Below are 23,655 nucleotides of genomic sequence, written 5' to 3' on the forward strand. Positions count from 1 at the left end.
CAATACTAAATTGGTGATCCCTTGATGCCTCAGAACATATTCTTCCAACTGATCCCTTCTTCTAGTCAAGTTGTGCCACAAACTACTCTTCTCCCCAATCCTATTCAGTACCTCCTCATTAGTTATGTGATCTACCCATCTAATCTTCAGCATTCTTCTCTAGCACCACATTTCGAAAGCTTCTATTCTCTTCTTGTCTAAACTATTTGTCATCCATGTTTCACTTCCATACATGGCTACACTCCATACAAATGCTTTCAGAAACGATTTCCTGACACTTAAATCAATACTCGATGTTAACAAATTTCTCTTCTTCAGAAACGCTTTCCTTACCATTGCCAGTCTACATTTTATATCCTCTCTACTTCGACCATCATCAGTTATTTTGCTCCCCAAATAGCAAAGCTCCTTTACTACTTTAAGTGTCTCATTTCCTAATCTAATTCCCTCAGCACCACCCGATTTAATTAAACTACATTCAATTATTCTCGTTTTGCTTTTGTTGTTCATCTTATACCCTTCTTTCAAGACACTGCCCATTCCATTCAGCTGCTCTTCCAGGTCCTTTGCTGTCTCTGACAGAATTAAAATGTCATCGGCGAACCTCAAACTTTTTATTTCTTCTCCATGGATTTTAATTCCTACTTCGAATTTTTCTTTTGTTTCCTTTACTGCTTGCTCAATATAAAGGTTGAATAACATCAGGGAGAGGCTACAACCCTGTCTCACTCCCTTCCCAACCACTGCTCCTCGACTCATATAACTGCCATCTGGTTTCTGTACAAATTGTAAATAGCATTTCGCTCCTTGTATTTTACCCCTGCCACCTTCAGAATTTGAAAGAGAGTATTCCACTCAACATTGTCAAAAGCTTTCTCTAAGTCTACAAATGCTAGAAACATAGGTTTGCCTTTCCTTAATCTATTTTCTAAGATAAGTCATAGGGTCAGTATTACCTCACGTGTTCCAGCATTTCTACAGAACTCAAACTGATCTTCCTCGAGGTCGGCTTCTACAAGTTTTTCCATTCATCTGTAAAGAATTCGTGTTAGTATTTTGTAGCCATGGCTTATTAAACTGATCGGTAATTTTCACATCTGTCAACCTCTGCTTTCTTGGGGATTGGAATTATTATGTTCATGAAGTCTGAGGGTATTTCCCCTGTCTCATACCTCTTGCTTACCGGATGGTAGAGTTTTGTCAGGACTGGCTCTCCCAAGGCTGTCAGTAGTTCTAGTGGAATGTTGTCTACTCCTGGGGCTTTGTTTAGACTTAGCTCTTCCAGTGCTCTGTCAAACTCTTCCCGCAGTATCATATCTCCCATTTCATCTTCATCTACCTCCTTTTCAATTTCCATAATATTGTCCTCAAGTACATCACCCTTGTATAGACCCTCTATATACTCCTTCCACCTTTCTGCTTTCCCTTCTTTGCTCAGAACTGAGTTTCCATCTGAGCTCTTGATATTCATGCAAGTGATTTTCTTTTCTCCAAAGGTCTCTTTTTCTGTAGGCAGTATCTTACCCCTAGTGAGATAAGCCTCTACATCCTTACATTTGTCCTCTAGCCATCCCTGCTTAGCCATTTTGCACTTCCTGTCGATCTCATTTTTGAGATGTTTGTATTCCTTTTTGCCTGCATCATTTACTGCATTTTTGTATTTCCTCCTTTCATCAATTAAATTCAGTATCTCTTCTGTTACTCAAGGACTTATGTTAGCCCTCATCTGCTGCCTTCACTATTTCATCCCTCAAAGCTACCCATTCTTCTTCTACTGTATTTCTTTCCCTTATTCCTGTCAATTGTTCCCTTACGCTCTCCCTGAAACTCTGTACAACTTGTGGTTCTGTCAGTTTATCCAGGTCCCACCTCCTTAAATTCCCACCTTTTGCAGTTTCTTTAGTTTTAATCTACATCATCACTTTATCAAAGTGATATGTGCTACCACAAGTGTAGCTCATTTTACTGCATAGTACAGTGCAACAGCAAGGGTGTTTTTTTTTTTTTTTTTTTTAACTGGTAAGTTTAAGGCCAGTTGTTACGTGCATGCGTATTCCAAGGTAAAACAGCACTTCAAAGTAAATCACTGCTTAAACTGCTATTTTGTCATTGACATTCTTGTTAGATGGCCAGCTGTGAAGTGCAATAGTTTCCCATTTAGTACTCTAGTCTACATGAGTCTAACTTCACTAGATCTGTAACTGTTGGTCTTCTTACTATAATATCTTATGCCTGCCTGGTCTTAGTCAAATAAATACATTATTTTCCATTGTGGAGATTCCTGAAAGTCCTCATCCCAGCCTTAGACACAGTCTCCAAGCCAACAAGCAAGGTGGCACAGTAGTTAGCACAGTAGACTTGCATCCAGGAAGACAATTGTTCAGACCCGCGTCCAGCCACCCTGATTTAGGTTTTACATGATTTCCTTAAATCACTTCAGCCAAATGCCAGGATGGTTTCTTTGAAAGGGTGCAGCTGACTACTTTCCCCATCCTTTCCTAATCCGATGGGACCGATTACCTTGCTGTTTGGTCCCCTCCCCAAGAGCAACCAACCAGCAGTTTAAGAAGCTGTGTTTCTTAGAAGTTGAATTAAGTCCTTGGATTGAAGGGGACTGTCACAGATTGAAAGTGTCACAAACCAAGGAGTATATACTCATATTTAGGAATGTTGCTTCTCAAATCTCTGTGCAGTCACCCTAAATTATTTTTTCCCAAGATTTCTCAAAATCAAAGAAGGTGAACACCATGTGGTTCATTTTTAAAGTTGTGCTCAGTTTTCTTTCTCCGTCTTTGAACTATCCGAGCTTATTTTGTGTCCTAACAACCACATCTTTGGAAATTTAATCCTTAATCTTCACACTTTTCTTTCACAAACTGTATTGTCTTGAAGGGAACTCATTCAGCCTTGTAGGTGATGGAACAGAGAGAAAGAGTACAGCCTGTATCTTGGGAGAAATTTCCCCTCTTAAGCATGTTCTAGAGATGGCTATGTCATCATTCCACATCACCCCAAATCTCTCAATTCTACCTTTTGGCAAGTAATGTTGCATTATACAGTGTGTCCCAGTTCTGTTAGGAATGTGACTATGAAAAATAAGTAATGGATTGTGTTCACAAAATCACTGTATTCATTCAAAATAGTCTTCCGCTGAGTCAGTATGCAGCTGAAATTGTGTTGAAAGTGTTGAGAAACAGTCACTGTAGTCCTTTTTTGGAACTGCATTTAGTGCTGGAATACAATCATTTTAGATGTCCTTAACTGTGTTGTAACAGTGTACTTTCATTGCCTCAATTTGGGGGACAATCGGATCTCAGTTGAGGTCAAATCTGGTGAATATGGTGGGTGATCCAGGAGCGTGACCCATCTGCTGGCCAAAAACTCTCACAAAATCATCGATTCGTGGGCTGAGGCATTATTGTGGAGGAGCAATGTGGAAAATGTCTCTTGGTATCTGGGTAAAATTTGATGAATTCTTGCGCACAAACACAGTACTTAATACACAACTTGATGTTGCCTTGCTACTCCATCACAGTTTTCCAACGAGTGTCAGACACATCTTGATTCATTCACTGCCAGGATGCCTGCTGGCACAATGCTAACACTTTGGCCTTCTATTCTGCTGCTTTTGAAACTTCAAGGATCAAAATTCTGCAGCTCACCATGAGATGGTATTGCAGTTTGGAATTTCAGACAAGCAGTCCTAATGGAACTGGGACACACTATGTATATTTCCACATTATTCATACTGATTAAATGAGCAAATGAGCTATAAAACTGACCAGTATAGTGACACCCCTTCCTTTGGCATAACTGTATTTAATAGATCATTGCTTACAGAAGAGCTCTTTTGGAAACTTGGCTGAGACTGTCTATATATTTCAAATTCTTCTAAAAGGTTCATTTTGTAGCACTTCTCAATCATATGCAAAATTTCCGTGCTAAGCAGGGCTGGAGGAGGAAGAGAGAGTTTCTAGATTTTGCGATGTTCATCAAAAGCTGATTCATATGAATTTCCACAGTGCTCATGAAAGCGGGTCTTTAAATGCCCTGGATGTCTGTGCTATGTAAAACTCAGACATACATTGTTATATTTTACATACCCCAGATTTGAGAAATTTTCAGCTGGTGTATAAAGAGAGACTTGGTGACATTATTGGTGGTAAGAGTCACAGTGTTATATTTTTTAAACAAAGCAGCTATACAATATGAAATGTCCCATAGAAATGGGATAGTAGTGTGTTTCTTAACAGTAAGACCATTTTTATTGATTGCTGACAAATGTATGTTCTTGTTGGTTTTATATTTATAAATATTTCATGCAAGGCTCAAGTCATTTGTTTTTGACCACTGTATACTTTATTAAGTTCAGTAGTAATAGCAGAAGAGATTAGGGGCATCTTAATAATATGGACGATCATAGTGTGAAAGAACTCAAATTTGTGCTTAAAGGGGTAACAAGAAGAGGCGTGAATGATGTCACTTGTTGTGGTTGTTTTCCTTTAAATATCAAAGTTAATTTTACTGTCAACTAAATGCAGTTTCGTGCCCAGAAAACTAATTTCATTATGTTGATTTCCTATGTCATATGTAAATTTAGTTTAGCATGGAAGCAATTCAGTGAAATCTAAGTGATTTGATGTGCTTCATGTCTTCCTTTACTGCAAAATTCTTTAATTTCATTTGAATCCATTCATCCATTTCATTTAGTGAAATTGTCTTCAGTAATGTGGATTGTTTCATGTACAGGAATGTTAGTAGAAATTTGTAGTATCAAGATGAGAGTATATGGCCAGGGGGAAGGTGGTGGTTTTTTTTTTTTTTTTGAAAGGGGGGGCAGAAAGTATCCAGGGCTTCCATTTCCATTAATGATTGGACGAATAGGCCAATTAGTTTTATGAATCTTATGTTGCAAATATAAAGTAGTTGTGTTGGGATTGTGCTTAGTAATCTAGCACAGTCTTTGGGAGGGAAAAAGAATTACTGGAATCAAAGGCCACTTTAAGTGCTTTAGTGAAGTTTTGGGTGGCCTTGATAATGGTGTGAATATTGTCAGAAAAGAATTGCACTGTTTTATATACATTGTCATTTCTATACAAGATTACAGAAGAATTGCTTTCATCTGTTTTTATGATGAAAGCGTTTTCTTCTTCAATTGTCTTATTAATGCGCTTCAGTGTAGAAAGATAACTATTTTTCTTTTTCTTTCTGTGACTGCTGTAGTTAGTTTCTTTTGTGATCAGCTCATTAACCTTGTGACTGGTCTCGCTTGTTCATACCTGTTGAACTTAGCGGTATCCAAGCAAGTTGCAACAGCAACAGTAGTATTATATTGAGGAGTTTTGGTGTTATATTTAAGACCTTTATTTAAAATGCTAAGCTATGCTGCAGTGTCTAAGAATATGTTGTTTTTGCCAGCCAGAGTGGCCGAGATGTTCTAGGCGCTACAGTCTGGAACCTCGCGACCACTATGGTCACAGGTTCGAATCCTGCCTCGGGCATGGATGTGTGTGACGTCCTTAGGTTAGTTAGGTTTAAGTAGTTCTAAGTTCTAGGGGACTGATGACCTTAGAAGTTAAGTCCCATAGTGCTCAGAGCCATTTGAACCAATATGTTGTTGTTAATAACAACAGTCTCATAAAAAGGAAAATGGACACTATAAATTTATTTCTGTCTATCACAAGGAGCTTTTTGAACATATTAGAGAGCTAAGAATTATTTATGGTGGTGTTGAGAGGAAGATTTTAAGGAAAATATATGCCCCTGTATACAATGCAAAAACTGCAAGATAGGAAAGAAGACATAATGAAGATCGGTGGTTTGAGAATGCTCATATTGTCAAAGTGATTGCAAGAAGAAAGCTATAATGGGCAGGACACATTCTATGAGCAGAGGGCAATCTCTGTAACAGAGTGTTTGTACACTAGCCAACTGGTAGATGTCCAAGAGGTTGTACACGAACAAGGTGGAAGACAGGACCTTAGCGACCCTGGAAGAAACAGATCCAACAGCCAGCACTGAATATGCCCAAGACAGAAGTTAAAAGGCAAACATGTGTAATAAATTTCTGTTATGTTACATTTGTATGTGCAGTAGGTGGTGGTGGTGGTGGTGGTGGTGGTGGTGGTGGTGGTGGTGGTGTCTGTGAATCATCTGATCTCACCGTACAATTAACCAGTCATTGGTGTATTTTAAAACAGTGTCAAAGCATGAGGCATGTGAAAAAGATACTGACATCTGCTAAACCAATACTTAGTAAGTTTCTGAAATACACTTCTTATACTTTACATAAATGAATAATCAAGGTCTAAAAATTTATAATGTTAATTTTGTAGGCTTCTAAAGACAACAAATTAATTTTTTGAAACTGGTGGAAGCCAAATAAAAATGTATTTCCAACTGCAGACTGAATTTTCCTCTGAAAATGTAAGTGACTCTTGAGAGTCAGTTCCAAAAGTGAAAATCTAAAGCATCAAAGAGTACTTGGAAACTGAAAGATGCAGATGAGCTTGTCTGTATCATGATTTTGCCATTAGGAATCTTACACTCAGTTGTGCCTTTGAAGTCTGTGCAGGCATAAGTTAACAGCTCATATTGTGTAACTGAAACTCTCTTAAAACAAATATCCCTAAATTATCCAGAATCTTGGCATTATTTATGTGTGAAAAATGACAAAACAATCCCCAGACTAATTTATAACACAGGACTGGGTCATGACTTTTAGCTGTGGGAGTGCAAAATCGGGAGAAATTACATTGGACAATCAGATTGTTAGGAAATACTGTTTCCAACCAAGTGTGTGCATAGCAGTGAACACAAATACTGTTTCTTCAGTGTTGCTATTGGTGACAGTGTCCTTCAGACTCCTTTCTCTATATTTAATGTTACATAATACATGTAGTTATTCATACCCTAATCTGCTTGCTCCCTACATTACTCAAAAATTTTTATCTTCTGTCTTCTTTCACAGATCAAAATTCATTTCCTTTTTATTTATGTTAAGAATAATCTTGAATTATTTTATTTGTATCTGAGCAAATTTCACCCTCATAGTGGTAAATTTATAAAATCTTCATTAACATATCATCTGGCACAGTTTTTAGTATTATTATTATTATTATTATTATTATTATTATTATTATTCCTGACTTAGCTTCATTTTCAGACATCTATTAGCAGAGTGTACCTTCACTTTAGCAGCGGCCAGGGTGAGTGCTGAGGTGGGTTGTGAGGCTGTCTATGGTAGGTTGGGATCTCTGCAATTCACCACCCTGGGTTGTGACTGCACTACTGTGATAGCAGATGTTGAGTGGTGAATGATCATAGAAACAGTATTGCTTAGAAAAACCCCTTCACTTCATAAGATACAGTTGTGAACATGGTACTGTGAAGGTGGTCAGTGCTGACCTTGACGTAGACCAGGCTCGTTTGACAAAGTGTGCTAGTGTATGCAGTGACCCAGCGAAAGAACAATGTGTGACATCTTCCCTCAGACAATGGGGGCACCAGGCAAGGGGATGCCGTCAGCACAATGACTGAATCAGGACAAGAATGTGCACGGCACCCACAGCAGCTGGCTTGTCCCCATCACCCAGCAAGAAGTGTACTGGCCAGGCGAGATCAAATGACAGCCTCCAGAATGGATAATGGCAATGTTGTGTGCCCACATAGGGCAAAGGCAAGCAGCTGTGGCACATGCCCTTACAGTGACTATGTTCACTCATTTGAGTGATGACAGCTGGGCAAATGGCTGAATAGAGAAGTAGATGATCCAGGCTTGAACATCAGTCCAGTAGAAAGGCAGCTGGCAGCAGATAAATCATCCAGATGGTGGGCCCTGATGGGAGGCACCAAGTCAGCAGCATTAAGACTGAGTACAAGCAGCTGGTGAAGATGTCGTCTGGCAATGGCAGATTGCTGACTCGTGTCAGCTCGGAGATTGGTGTGCACCTCTCCTCTTGACGAGCAGCTGGTGATGACTGAGATTGTCGCTCTAGTTTTGGCAGTATGTGTGCTAGCCTGGTCCACTATAGTTTCTGAAATGGTAACGATGTTGCTCTCCAGTTCAAAGTGTGAGGCCTGACTAGTGACCAACTGTGACATTGCTCCAGTTTTCCTGTCATCAGCAACTATGCAGTCCTGACAATACTGTAATAGTGTTGCAATTTCTCCTTTCAGAATACCTGGACCATGACTTTGGCAGCATCAGACTGGTGAATAGATGTCCTTGTGCCATGGTACCTAGTTACTAAGGTAGATTTGTGGCACAACCCTCTTATCCCCTTTGGGAGATCCAGTCTGTCAGATAATTGTCTGTTTAAATTTCTGGAAAATTAACAATGCTTTTCATGATTTAACATGTTTGTACAAATTACTCCAATTCTCTTTATTCTAATCCAGCAGTGAACCACAACATAAATTAACAGCTTATTAAATTAATTACTATTTCTTAATATTTAACCCAGTCTGGTGGCAAGTGATACACTGGGAGCTCAAGTGATCAGGTGGTTTTCTGCTTAAAATAGATACAGATTATGCAAAGCGGAGTTGGGAAGCATGATGGTATCGGAAATTAAGATGCTTATTGTAGTGACTTTGCTGTGTCATTCGTCACAGTATTGCTGTACGTACTGTCGTGTGTGCTCAACAGTGATGCATCCACCTTGATTTGCTATTTGCCCACTGAACTTTCTTGTTTCCCACACACAGACATCACTCCATTGAATCACCATTTAACAAACTAATAAAATAGTATTGCAAAACACTCTTCTTAGTAAGTTCTCTTCACTTTTTCCCCCACAGCAAATCAACATACTCAATCGCTTTTTCAGTTTTAACCTTTTTTGATACAGAACCACCAACTTTTTACAATATTTCATGAAACATTTCTTAACAAATATCACAGTTGCAATACATATGTCTGGTGCCCAGTTTTGAACCAAATGGTTCATTCTCAAGCCTCACCTACTGAAGCTGCTCTGAAAGTGCCTGATATTAAAACAAACATCACACTGGCAATACATGGTATAAAAAGTAATCATGGATGCCTGCACAATCAACATGTGCCCATTTAACAAGTAGTTCGGTTCCAACTTGCTAGGCGAGTACATGCTGGTCGCAGCTGTCAGCTGTAGTTACTTTGTGTAGCATGTATAGCCATTTTGATGTTTGTTGTCTTTCAGAGCAGCCTCAGTAGGTCAGGTATGAGAATGAACCAGTTGGTTCAGAACTAGTCACCAAACATATCTACTGCAACTGTGATAGATTTGTTAATAAACACTATCCAGTTGTGTTTCATACTCAGCATTTCTCCTTGTTTATTCAGTGGCTTCTTAACTCAATGCTTAGGCACAACATTCAGAACTTTATCTTCTAAACAAAACTTCACCTTAAGTTTTTCTAGAAAATACATCTCTAAAACTATTCTCATCCATAAACTGTACATGGTACTTCCACACACAAATGTTAATCAACTGTGCTACATGTTTCCTTTACTTCAGAGCTAATTACGGATTGGATGCTACTCCCAGTGCCATACTTCTTTGAACTGTACAGACTACTTAATGTCATTGAATCTTGATGGCATTGTACACAGTTTAGTTGGTTCATCCTTAACACAGGAGGGTCCTGTGACTGTGCATCATTGGCATCAGTCTCCCTGAGCTGTAACAATGTCCCACTGAGTTACACAGTTCGCTGCAAAATATCAGTTTTCAAGCAATGTTCTCTCTCACACTTAGTATATATGTCATCCATCAACTTCATGATCCTCCTGATCCTCAAGCACCAATTCCTGAAAGTATTTAGCCTTCCACCTTCTGAGGGAGTGGTGCCATCAAAGGTGACGACAAATCTGCATCTTTCAAAAATAAATGTTACTGTACCATTTCATTATCTACAACATATAGCAAAACCCCCATTTCACACTTTTCAGTGGACTGACCTAACAAAGTGTCAAATGGAGGAAACTATACACAGGAAAGCATAGGAAACACAAAAAAATAAATTACTTGTACTGTCATTCTCTTTATATTGTGATCATTATCAAATTATGGCAAATAGAACTTGTAACGCAATATTGATTGTAACAATTCAGTTGGCAGTATTCATAAACAGAAAAAAATTGGCATGAAATCTAAAAGTTGTTGCTGCCAAGGAGGTCACACTGTTCAGGGACATTCTGGGTGAGAAAGAGGACACAAACTGTCACCATGTTATGGAGCATCTTGAGGAGGAGTGTTTACGTCTGGTATCAGGTCATACCAACCAAAAGCTGTGTGCCTAATACGGATTAGAGTATTTCACGCAGAAGTAACCACCATCTTGAAAAACAGTGTGTATTTGTATAAATGACTGTGAAATGAAAGTAAAGCTGTTGTAATACAACACGGTGTGCAGAAGCAATGTTGCTACTAGTCACTCTCATCAGATTGTGATCATTATTAAGGTACACGGTGTACTTTGCCACCCTTCCAAACACCTGTCATGCTGACAATGCAAATCTTGATTACCACACTAATGCTATGTTACATGACCAACAACTATGCTTATGGTCTGCATTTTCTGCTTTCTTCCAAGGCTGACTGAGCAGAAATTTGATGCATTTTTGTTGCTGAAATCTGTTTGAAAATCATTGTTAAAAGTAGTGATAAAGTTAAAAAAAGGGGGGCAAAATGTTGTAACGTAGAATCATTAATGATGGGAAAGCATTGTATTGAGAGAATAGGACTTCTTTTGGGGCTGTCAAAAATTGATGTAAAATGCGGGAAAATGTGAAACGCAGGAATGTGAAAACAAGGTTTTACTGTAATTAACAGCAATAGATTCCTGTCAATCCTTTGCGGAATCTACAACAAAATTCCTGTGTACAGTTACACTCTGCAGGACACAAAAACCATTGGCAAATGTGCTTCCCTGTATGTGCTCATTCAGGGTCGCATTTGGACCAGGCTCCACAGCCTGTATACAACACCCATTATCTCTCAGTGAGGTAGATACTACTGCATATAAATCAAAATCACTTATGTTATTATTCACACATTCCAGCACACACTTACTTTGTCTGGCACTAAGGCTGATTTAGACTCCAAATTGGACACTGATAATCCTACATCATTTCCCTTAACTTCCCTAACATTACCACTTTCATCCCCATGAACCATGGACCTTGCTGTTGGTGGGAAGGCTTGCGTGCCTCAGTGATACAGATAGCCGTACTGTAGGTGCAACTGCAGTGGAGGGGTATTTGTAGAGAGGCCAGACAAACATGTGGTTACTGAAGAGAAGCAGCAGCCTTTTCAGTAGTTGCAGGGGCAACAGTCTAGATGATTGACTGATCTGGCCTTGTTATGCTGCCACTGCGAACGGCTCAAAGCAAGGGGTAACTACAGCCGAGGTAAAATAGTCCCCCATTCAGATCTCTGGGTGGGGACTTCTTAGGAGGACGTTGTTATGAGGAGAAAGAAAGGTGGCATTCTATGGATGGGAGTGTGGAATGTCAGATCCCTTAATCGGGCATGTAAGTTAGAAAATTTAAAAATGGAAATGGATAGGTTAAAGTTAGATATATTTGGAATTAGTGAAGTTCGGTGGCAGGAGGAACAAGACTTCTGGCAGGTGAATACAGGGTTATAAATACAAAATCAAATAGGGGTAATGCAAGAGTAGGTTTAATAATGAATAGGAAAATAGGAATGCGGGTAAGCTGCTACAAAGCTCACCACTTCTACAGTAGTACAAGTTTAAATGCTAACTAGCTCCGCAGATGACAAAGAGATTGATGAGATGTATGATGAGATAAAACAAATTATTCAGACAGTGAAGGGAAACGAAAATTCAATAGTCATGGGTGACTGGAACTCGATCGTAGGAAAAGGAAGAGAAGTAAACGTAGTAGCTGAATATGGAATGGGAGTAAGGAAAGAAAGAGGAAGCCGCCTGGTAGAATTTTGCACAGAGCACAACTTAATCATAGCTAACACTTGGTTCAAGAATCATGAAAGAAGGCTGTACACATGGAAGATGCCTGGAGATACTGGAAGGTCTCAGATTATATAATGGTAAGACTGAAATTCAGGAATCAGGTTTTAAATTGTAAGTCATTTCCAGGGGCAGATATGGACTCTGACCACAATCTATTGGTTATGAACTGTAGATTAAAACTGAAGAAACTGCAAAAAGGTGGGAATTTAAGGAGATGGGACTTGGATAAACTGACTAAACCAGAGGTTGTACAGTGTTTCAGGGAGAGCGTAAGGGAACAAATGGCAGGAATGGGGGAAAGAAATACGGTAGAAGAAGAATGGGTAGCTTTGAGAGACGAAATAGTGAAGGTAGCAGAGGATCAAGTAGGTAAAAAGATGAGGGCTAGTAGAAATCCTTGGGTAACAGAAGAAATATTGAATTTAATTCATGAAAGGAGAAAATATAAAAATGCAGTAAATGAAGCAGGCAAAAAGGAATACAAACGTCTCAAAAATGAGATCGACAAGAAGTGCAAAATGGCTAAGCAGGGATGGCTGGAGCACAAATGTAAGGATGTAGAGGCTTCTCTCACTAGGGGTAAGATAGATACTGCCTACAGGAAAATCAAAGAGATCTTTGGAGAAAAAAGAACCACTTGTATGAATATCAAGAGCTCAGATGGAAACCCAGTTCTAAGGAAAGAAAGGAAAGCAGAAAGATGGAAGGAGTATATAGAGAGTCTATACAAGGGTGATGTACTTGAGGACAATATTATGGAAATGGAAGAGGATGTAGATGAAGATGAAGATGAAATGGGAGATGTGATATTGCGGGAACAGTTTGACAGAGCACTGAAAGACCTAAGTCGAAACAAGGGCCCGGGAGTAGACAACATTCCATTAGAACTACTGAGAGCCTTGGGAGAGCCAGTCCTGACAAAACTCTACCATCTGGTGAGCAAGATGAATGAGACAGGCGAAATTCCCTCAGACTTCAAGAAGAATATAATAATTCCAATCCCAAAGAAAGCAGGTGTTGGCGAATGTGAAAACTGTCGAACTATCAGTTTAATAAATCATGGCAGCAAAATACTAACGCAGATTCTTTACAGATGAATGGAAAAACTGGTAGAAGCCAACATCGGGGAGGATCAGTTTGGATTCCGTAGAAATGTTGGAACACGTGAGGCAATACTGACCCTACGACTTATCTTAGAAAATAAATTAAGGAAAGGCAAACCTACGTTTCTAGCATTTGTATACTTAGTGAAAGCTTTTGACAATGTTGAGTGGAATACTCTCTTTCAAATTCTGAAGGTGGCAGGTGTAAAATACAAGGAGCGAAATGCTATTTACAATTTGTACGGAAACCAGATGTCAGTTACAAGATTCGAGGGGCATGAAAGGAAAGCAGTGGTTGGGAAGGGAGTGAGACAGGGTTGTAGCCTCTCCCCGACATTATTCAATCTGTATATTCAGCAAGCAGTAAAGGAAACAAAAGAAAAATTCGGAGTAGGAATTAAAATCCATGGAGAAGAAATAAAAAATTTGAGGTTCGCCAGTAACATTGTAATTCTGTCAGGGCCCGCAAATGACCTGGAAGAGCAGCTGAACGGAATGGACAGTGTCTTGGAAGGAGGATATAAGATGAACATCAACAAAAGCAATACGAGAATAATGGAATGTAGTAGATTTAAATCGGGTGATGCTGAAGGTATTAGATTAGGAAAGGAGTTTTGCTATTTGGGGAGCAAAATTACTGATGGTGGTCGAAGTAGAGATGATATAAAACGTAGACTGGCAATGGCGAGGAAAGCTTTTTTGAAGAAGAGAAGTTTGTTAACACCAAGTATAGATTTATGTGTCAGGAAGTCTTTTCTAAAAGTATTTATATGGAGTGTAGCCATGTATGGAAGTGAAACATGGACGATAAATAGTTTAGACATGAAGAGAATAGAAGCTTTCGAAATGTTGTGCTACGGAAGAATGATGAAAATTAGATGGTTAGACCACATAACTAATGAGGAAGTATTGAATAGAATTGGAGAGAAGAGAAATTTGTGGCACAACTTGACTAGAAGAAGGGATCAGTTGGTAGGGCATATTCTGAGGCATCAAGGGATCACCAATTTAGCATTGGAGGGCAGTGTGGAGGGTAATAGAGGGAGATCAAGAGATGAATACACTAAATAGATTTAGAAGGATGTAGGTTGTAGTAGGTACTGGGAGATGAAGAAGCTTGCACAGGATAGAGTAGCGTGGAGAGCTGCATCAAACCAGTCTCAGGACTGAAGACCACAGCAACAACAACAACAACAACAACAACAACAACATGAGTTAATTCATTTCCCCTGACCTTTTACTTCCACACAAATATTACTGTTATTTAATCTCTGGGTCTACATCTACATCGTTACTCCACAAGCCACTATACGGTGTGTGGCAGAGGGCACCTTGTACCATTACTAGCATTTCCTTTCCTGTTCCATGCACAAATAGTGAGGGACAAGTGACTGTCTCTGTGCCTCCATATCAGCCCTAATTTCTTGTATCATTGTGGTCCTTACATACCGTGTGTATTGGTGGCAGTAGAATCGTTCACCAGTCAGCTTCAAATGCTGCTTCTCTAAATTTTATGAATAATGTTCTTCGAAAAGAATGTCGCCTTCCCTCCAGAGAACCCCGTTTCACTTCCCGAAGCATCTCCGTAACACGTAAGTGTTAGAACCTACCGGTAACAAATCAAGTAGCACGCCTCTGGACTGTTTTGATGTCCTTCTCCAGTCTGACCTTGTAAATGTGATTTTCTCCTGTTTTATTTCATTGTTGATTGTCCTTGGTGTCGATGTGCTGCGTTGGTATACTGCCTGAAAAATGGGGGGGTGGAAGTTCAGCACTGACTACTTTAAATGATGTAGCTTACAGGTGCATATTTGCGTTTAACAGATCTTTCACTGTTCACGACCCTTCCTCCGCCCCCCCCCCCCCCCCCTCCAATAATGCACAGTTATATGGCCAGTTAACTATTGGCAAATTTTGATAAGCCTCATTAACAGTTTGCAAGCATAAGTCAACATACTACTACAGTAGTTTACCATTGAACATCTATGATCAGTAAAACCTAACCACACAGTTCACAGTTCTTGGAGAATAATATGGTACCCTACATATTGAACAGACACTGTCATTGTTTTAACACATGGCCTATTTGTGTTACCATTATTCCATTGTTAAATTGACACATTGTTGTTGTCTAACCAATACAGGTTCCTCGTCTGAAACTCAGCTGTGGGCTGACTGTCTCAAGCCCAAAAATTGGGCCATTACATATCATCACGATAATAGGTACTGAAACTACACATTGTTCAATGTTTAATTTACAGAAATTACAATTAAAATATACCTCATTAAATTAACTGAATGCATTGAAACATTGGTTCTTCTCAGCAGTTTCTTCTATCATGTGGGTTAAGCCGAAGTATTTGTTTAAATCATGAAATTACCAGATATAGTTACACAAACAATACTTTTGACAAAACTGGTAATTAATTTGGAATTAATAAAGGTCTAGCTTTGCTAACATGTTTTTGAATAGAGTCAAATAGATCCATTAAGAAAACTATTAGTTGTTCCTCCACTTGTTTATAATTAGTACAGAATTTGTATTTGTTTATAAATCAACAATAGAATTTAAGTTATGAAACAATTACTGATTTCACCCTATAACAAAAGATACTAACTAGGAATAGCCAAAATAAATTAGGAAATTAATGACATACATAAAACTAAGCACAAAATTAGGTCTGGTGTTATGTCTTTTAAAACTGGGGACCAACCCTTCTCTTTTATGAAAATGCAGATTATACTCATGCATGTTAATGGTAATTAGTCAGACATGAAAAAATTAATTTTAAGGAGGCAGATGGCCAAACAAGAGGGAAGTAAAAATATCCCAATTTGCTCTGTCACCTACAGTTACCAAATAGTCAAGCAGTATTCAAAAAGAAGTCACAACAGTGCCATATATGCAGTCTCCTTCACAGATGAACCACACTTTCACAAAATTCCCCCAATAAACTGAAGTTTACCATTTGTCTTCCCTGCAACAGTCCTTACACGGCATTCCACTTATCATTTTGCAATGTTATGCCTAGATATTTAAATGTTATGACTGTGTCAAGCAGTACACTACTAACACTGTATCCAAACATATTACAGGTTTGTTTTTTCTACTCATCCGTATTAACTTACATTTTCCCACGTTTATAGCTAGCTGCCATTCATCACACCAACTAGAAATTTTATCTAAGACATATTCTATCTTCCTGCAGTCACTCAGTCTCTCTATATGCTTAATATTTCTTATCCCCAGAGCAACAAGTTGTTACTTATATCCGGTCAACCACTCATCCCATTTTTTTGTCTTATGTTTACATAAGCAGGAGTAGGTACACTGGATGCAGGCCTGTTGTCTACTGTAGCCTCCTGTTACTCATCCATTTTTTTTTTCCTGCCCTCAACTCAGCTAACTGAACTGCTAAAGTCTGCAATGTTTACTCAGGTGTAACTTCTTCTTCGTCGTCTATCAGTTACAGAAACGACTATAAACAATGAGAGAGCGAAATAAAATGACAAGGAGGACCCTCAAATATCATACTAGTGTAATTTAGTCTCTTTGCCTGAGCGGCCATTCATAACCATTAACTTATTACACAAACAGAAACAATGAGCCATACTCCTTGCTCACAATACATTTCCTGTACTGAATGGTGCAAATTAATATACATTTTTTACAGTACCCAGAACGCAATAAAGAAGACACTCAACCTATGGCATGTTGATGCTGCAAGTTGTGGCTATCGACAGAGGTGGCAGCAACCACTTCTATCACCACTTGCAGTGGTTGGGATGGGTGTAGGTGATATGTTCAGGATATCTCCAATTCATCACTCTGTATGTGGCTGCAGTGGTGTAGTGACAGATGTTGGACAGTGATCTGTCATGGAGATGGTATTGGTTTGAAAAAGTCCTGTTAGAAAGCTCCAAAGTGAAGATGGTGGCCAGTGCTCTCTCTGATGTAGGCTGACCCTGGCCAGCTAAGCTTGCTAGTGTCGACAACAGTCCAACGGAGGGAGAGCACGTGGGATCCTCAGGTGAGCATCAGCACAGTAGCTGTAGTGCTGAATCAGGAATGGAGTGGAGTTGCATGTGTCAGACAGTGCACAGCCCCTATGGCAGCTGGCCTGCCCCTGTAGCTCAGCATTAAGTGTGCTGGATCAGGCGGGATCAAACTGTGGTCCTAGCGTGAATGATGGCAGTACAATATACCCATACAGGGTGATGAACAGAGACAGTGTTTGCCCATATGGTGTAAGCTAGACAGCCCAGGCTCGAATCTCAGTCCACATCAGCTGGCGTCAGATGAGTCACCAAGCAGGTGGCCCACTGGTAGGAAGGTGCCAAGTCGGCAGCATCCACACTGGGGACAGGCAGTGGCATGTGGCTAACAAAGACACCATCTGGTGGTATCCATTCGCTGACTCATCTCGGCTCGAAGACTGCTGTGAACACCCCCTCGTCACTAGAAGCTGCGATAGTTGAGACTGAGAGTCTAAATTTGGCAGCACATATGCTAGCCTGGTCCACTATAATTTCTGAAATGGTAACGGTTCTGCCCTCCATGTCAAGATGTGAGGCCTGACTGTTGGAGCAACCACGACATCATTGCCCTAGTTTTCCTGTTGTATCAGCAACTCCACAGTCCTGGCAAGACTGTGTCACAATTTCTCCTTTCAAAAGCCATGGGCAGTGACTTCTGCAATGCCAGCGTACTGAATAGATGTTCTTGTGCCAATGCATTTAGTTACTGAGCCTTCTCGCAACACCTTCCTTATGATGTAATTTTGCCGAGTCAGTCACAAGAGTCATCTGCTTTGCCAGGTAGAACCGAGCTGCAACACTTTTACGAATTTCTTTGCTACTTTTGAAGATGTACAAGATCTTTAGCATGGCCTCTGAGCATCTAAAAATGTTCGCAAAGTCAGTGTTCAGTATAGTCCTCATGTTTCTTTCCATTGGTTTCCGTGGTATTGGTGCCACCAGATGTATCATTTCCGTGCACTCCGTAACAACATGAAATTTACACTTGTTTAGCCCATAAGATAAATGAACTTCCGTGTTTTGCGTCTCTCATCGTTCCTCAACATCTTAGCCATTGATGCTGTCTGTGGTCTCCTTTTTAGCAACATCAAAAACTTTTTCATATTCCCACAAAAACCTGTCATTTATTAACTTTATGTCCAAATAAATTCAGTACAGCATATCACCTTTAGTTACCGTGTTTTTCTTGCTGCATATGTGAGCCAATGTTGTCACACCCATCATTATTTTAGTACCTGGTTCAGTCGACTGCTTTTCCTGAGGGCAGTCTCATGCATTGTACTGTTGTTGCATTGTCATGCTGAGAAACATATCTGACAAAACATAACATTAACCACATGTGCAAGTTAATATGCATTTGTGGCAAAGCAGGATCATATCATATCATATATCATATCATCTGAAGGTAGATCACTACTGTACATTACTAGTGTTAACCTATATTCACACCATCCCCCCCCCCCCCCCCTTTACTTACACACACACACACACACACACACACACACACAAACACACACACACCCTGACACACGCTCATTGATGCATTTGCTTGAACCATTAATCCAAATCACACTTAAATATGACCTGGACAGCATTCGCCTTGTTTTAGTTTCTGCTCATCATGCCCATCTATTTACTACTCATTTAAATTCATTGTCTTCAATTTTCATTTCCTAGTGTCTGTAAAAGGACTTGTGATTAATCTTAATATTCTTATTTTATTTATTTATTTATTTTTTTTTTTTTTTTTCTCTTTCAGGTTGCCATGGCTTGCCACTATCGCGTAGCGGTGAAGGACCGAAAGACTGGTTTAGGACTTCCAGAGGTCATGCTAGGCCTTTTGCCAGGTGCTGGTGGAACTCAAAGATTACCTAAGATTACCCAGTTGCCAAATGCCTTGGATATGGCACTTACTGGAAAGACTGTGAAAGCAGATAAGGCAAAGAAATCGGGTATTGTGGATTTACTGGTTGACCCACTTGGTCCTGGAGCTGGAAAACCAGAGGAGAGGTTGGATATAGATCCTGAAAATTTGCCATTAAATTTATCTGTTGTTAAAAAGATGGAAGTTATTATCAGGCATTTGACATCAAGTGCTTGATAAAAGGTTGCTGTAGACTTAACTGTGCATTAGTCATCTGTCTTTCAGTACTGTTCCTACACATTTCTTAATGTTAACCAACTTTTGGTAAATAATCAACTGCAAAAATAGTTCCACCCAATCTCTCCCCACCTCCCTCTTCTGAAACAGATGTTGTAGACCATTACTTCTCGTTAATTAGTAAGCCATTCGATGTAGGTCAACACATATGAATCCATAAAATTTCTCTTATATGTGAAGAAGGCAAGGCACTAGTTTCTTTTCCAATTGTGCACCTAATTAACATTTTCTTCCAATTTACGTGAAATTAATATTGAAGGAGAAACTTAAGTCTTGCTAAATACTTATAACATCAATCACGACTTGTTAAATATTTTAGCGGCCTTCAGTGTTTATATAGTTTTATTTCTGTCAGCATGTATTGCCTCAGTCATTTTATTTCATTACATTTCTTCCTTTTTCTCTACCCAATATATTTTGGCTTTGTTCTCAGCATTCTAAAATGGGAATGGCACAGATTAGTCGTATTGACAAAATTGTTTAGTCTGACTAAGCTCAAATTTAGACAATACATAATAGCCCAAATTTAGTGTGTTAGTACTGTGTAATTTTTGGGTTAATTACAAGCAACGAAAAATAGTAGCTATTGAAACTGAAGGTATTCTAAAACTAAGATTACCCTTAACACAATCAAGTAGAGACGAGATTATTCATAAACAAAGAAATTGTATGGAAAATAATGAATGCATACCTGAAAAAGCATTAACATGTTGAAACTGAGTTTATGTTGTTTGTAGTTGCTTGCAACAATGAACTGACATCGCAGTTTTACAAAGTAAGTGATGGGGCATGCGAGACTTTAACTATTTCCAAATTTTATTTGTTGTGTAAGGTGTTAGATGCTGCCATGCAGGAATATACATTTGGAGTGTAACTAAATTGATATGAGTGTACTTTCATCAGCTGATGGAATATACCAGAAGCAACACCAGCTGGCATACACATAGCTTCTATTAAGGCCACAACACCAGGGCAGTGAGCATGCCAGACTGGGCAGCCTTTGCCCTTCCTACCCGACGGCACCTAAATCGACCACAGCTTGAATGACTACAAGTCAGCAAAAATCCCCAATCTGCAGATCTCCACTCTGTAACACCTAACTTGTTTCATTTTAGAATTTCTTTTCTTTTGTTTCCTCTCCATCTCCATCATCTTGTGGTGTTTGCAATAGTAACATTATTAAATAAATTCTTTTTGTCTATGTTCACATAATTCTCATTTTCTTAGTTATTGAACTTGATGCTCAGTTGATTCTAATATACTTCGGTAATCCTAAATAAATCCTCATCTACATTCCTGATGTCCTGTGTGATGAGCCTTTCTTTATATCTATTTTTACTGTGCCTGTTATGAGAGTATGTCTTCTTGAAACTGTTAAATTATATAAGGCCGTTGCATTCTGTTTAATTTCCTTGTGTTTGATCAAATATAAACAATTCATTGTAGTTCCATTTAGTTCATGCAAAGTACGTTTTCCATTTGGTTTCTTCAGAACAATCGTTTTATTATTTTCCACAAATCCTTTTAACATGACCCCTGTCGTTTCTCGTATCGTGTAAAATTTATCTTAAATTAGCATTTTTCAATTTTTGCATCGAATTCACTCTTTACGTTATGGCTATAATCTAAATGGAGTATTTTTATTGCATATGCATTGGCTGTTATGTTCCCCAACATAAAACATCCGTGAAATGTGTTTCTAATTGTTCTTCATTTCAAGAAATTAGCCCCTCAATCGTCTTTCCTATGAGCATTATTGCAGGCACTTACTTTTCTCATGTTCATAAAGTACGTAGGTATGGTTAAATCGGGTATCAATGAAGTTGTCTACAATGTTTCAAAGATTTTTATTGCTGTTAGCAACCTTTCTCAAGTTCTATATACCAACCCACGTCGTACTGCTTTGTAATTGTTCTTCTTTTGTATAACACTGCATTTGTCATGCCATGGTGTAATAATTCATAAACAAATTGGCAAATCTGTGTTGTGCGACACTGGCCAGGACTGTTAAGCTTACATATAACATTTAGGTCAAAACTGTTAATTTGTTTTTCTATTATTGATTCTTTTAGGCTTTTGTTTACTACTGAGATCCTCACGTGGGTTTTGCCATGCTTGCTCTTGGCAATTTGTGGTGGTATAATATGCATCCAGTCACTTAAAGATTTGATGTTAAGGGTTCTGTGGTTTTTCTTTTTGTCTGGTATGATATGTTAATGGCTTGAATTTGGAAATGTTTAGTGGTTTGTGCCTGTGTGTTGTATACAGCTATTGTTTCCCTCCCCTCCTTTGTTTCTGTGTTGGTTTCCTCAAATCTTTCACAGCTTTTGTTCTTGCTTTCTTTTTAATGTAGGTTTTTGTTTCAATTGTATCAAGTGCGTGTGGTTAAATATTTGTCACTGAGATAGTGAGATGTGTTTTATGTTTTATTCTGTTATGCACTTGTCAGTGATTTTGAGCACTTGATGCTGGATAGGTTCAAGACATACAGCTTGTATACTAATTATTTACTGTTTCATTAACAAGCACTTACAGAGGTTGATTGTGAGTTTTGTAAGCAACCAATATGGAATGCCTCTTGAATCATGTTGGCATATTGAAAAGCAGAGAGGTATCTATGTTTGGAAATTTTATATATCTCAGACATTGTGGTGTGGTTAGCTGTTTGGAACTTTTTTAGCTTCTTGTAGTTTGTAATTTTGCAGCACTAACAAGATGTAGTTGTTGTAGTTGTTGTTGTGGTCTTCAGTCCTGAGATGGGTTTGATGCAGCTCTCCATGCTACTCTATCCTGTGCAAGCTTCATCATCTCCCAGTACCTACTGCAACCTACATCCTTCTGAATCTGCTTAGTGGATTCATCTCTTAGTCTCTCTCTACGATTTTTACCCTCCACGATGCCCTCCAATGCTAAATTTGTGATCCCTTGATGCCTCAGAACATGACCTACCAACTGGTCCCTTCTTCTTGTCAAGTTGTGCCACAAACTTCTCTTCTCACCAATTCTATTCAATACCTCCTCATTATTTATGTGATCTACCCATCTAATTGTCAGCATTCTTCTGTAGCACCACATTTCGAAAGCTTCTATTCTCTTCTTGTCTAAACTATTTGTCATCCATGTTTCACTTCCATACATGGCTACACTCCATACAAATACTTTCAGAAATGATTTCCTGACACTTAAATCAATACTCGATGTTAACAAATTTCTCTTTTTCAGAAACGCTTTCCTTACCATTGCCAGTCTACATTTTATATCCTCTCTACTTCGATCATCATCAGTTATTTTGGTCCCCAAATAGCAAAGCTCCTTTACTACTGTAAGTGTCTCATTTCCTAATCTAATACCCTCAGCATCACCCGATTTAATTCAACTACATTCAATTATTCTCGTTTTGCTTTTGTTGATGTTCATCTTATACCCTTCTTTCAAGGCACTGCCCATTCCATTCAGCTGCTCTTCCAGGTCCTTTGCTGTCTCTGACAGAATTAAAATGTCATCGGCGAACCTCAAACTTTTTATTTCTTCTCCATGGATTTTAATTCCTACTTCAAATTTTTCTTTTGTTTCCTTTACTGCTTGCTCAATATAAAGGTTGAATAACATCAGGGAGAGGCTACAACCCTGTCTCACTCCCTTCCCAACCACTGCTTCCCTTTCATGCTCCTCGACTCTTATAGCATTTCGCTCCTTGTATTTTACCCCTGCCACCTTCAGAATTTAAAAGAGAGTATTCCAGTCAACATTGTCAAAAGCTTTCTTTAATTCTACAAATGCTAGAAACGTAGGTTTGCCTTTCCTTAATCTATTTTCTAAGATAAGTCATAGGGTCAGTATTGCCTCACGTGTTCCAACATTTCTACGGAATCCAAACTGATCTTCCCCGAGGTTGGCTTCTACCAGTTTTTCCATTTGTCTGTAAAGATTCCCATTAGTATTTTACAGCCGTGACTTATTTAACTGATAGTTCGATAATTTTCACATCTGTCAACCTCTGCTTTCTTGGGGATTGGAATTATTATGTTCTTGAAGTCTGAGAGGGTATTTTGCCTGTCTCATACCTCTTGCTCACCGGATGATAGAGTTCTGTCAGGACTGGCCCTCCCAAGGCTGTCAGTAGTTCTAATGGAATGTTGTCTACTCCCGGGACCTTGTTTCGACTTAGGTCTTTCAGTGCCCTGTCAAACTCTTCCCGCAGTATCATATCTCCCATTTCATTTTCATCTGCATCCTCTTCCATTTCCATAATATTGTCCTCAAGTACATAGCCCTTGTATAGACCCTCTATATACTCCTTCCACCTTTCTGCTTTCCTTTCTTTGCTTAGAACTGGGCTCTTTGATTTTCCTGTAGGCAGTATCTATCTAA

At 39.0% G+C, this 23,655-nt stretch overlaps 1 protein-coding gene across 1 annotated transcript in view; it reads left to right on the forward strand.

Annotated features, from left to right (window-relative positions):
• LOC126190706 (trifunctional enzyme subunit alpha, mitochondrial) overlaps positions 1 to 23,655 on the forward strand; it is a 157,446-nt gene that overhangs the window by 22,803 nt on the left and 110,988 nt on the right. The window contains exon 4 of the mRNA XM_049931175.1: positions 18,883 to 19,133. Within this exon, the coding sequence (XP_049787132.1) occupies positions 18,883 to 19,133 (251 nt within the window). The remainder of the gene's footprint in view (positions 1 to 18,882; positions 19,134 to 23,655) is intronic.

Source organism: Schistocerca cancellata, chromosome 6 (assembly GCF_023864275.1).
Source record: "Schistocerca cancellata isolate TAMUIC-IGC-003103 chromosome 6, iqSchCanc2.1, whole genome shotgun sequence".
Taxonomy (NCBI): domain Eukaryota; kingdom Metazoa; phylum Arthropoda; class Insecta; order Orthoptera; family Acrididae; genus Schistocerca; species Schistocerca cancellata.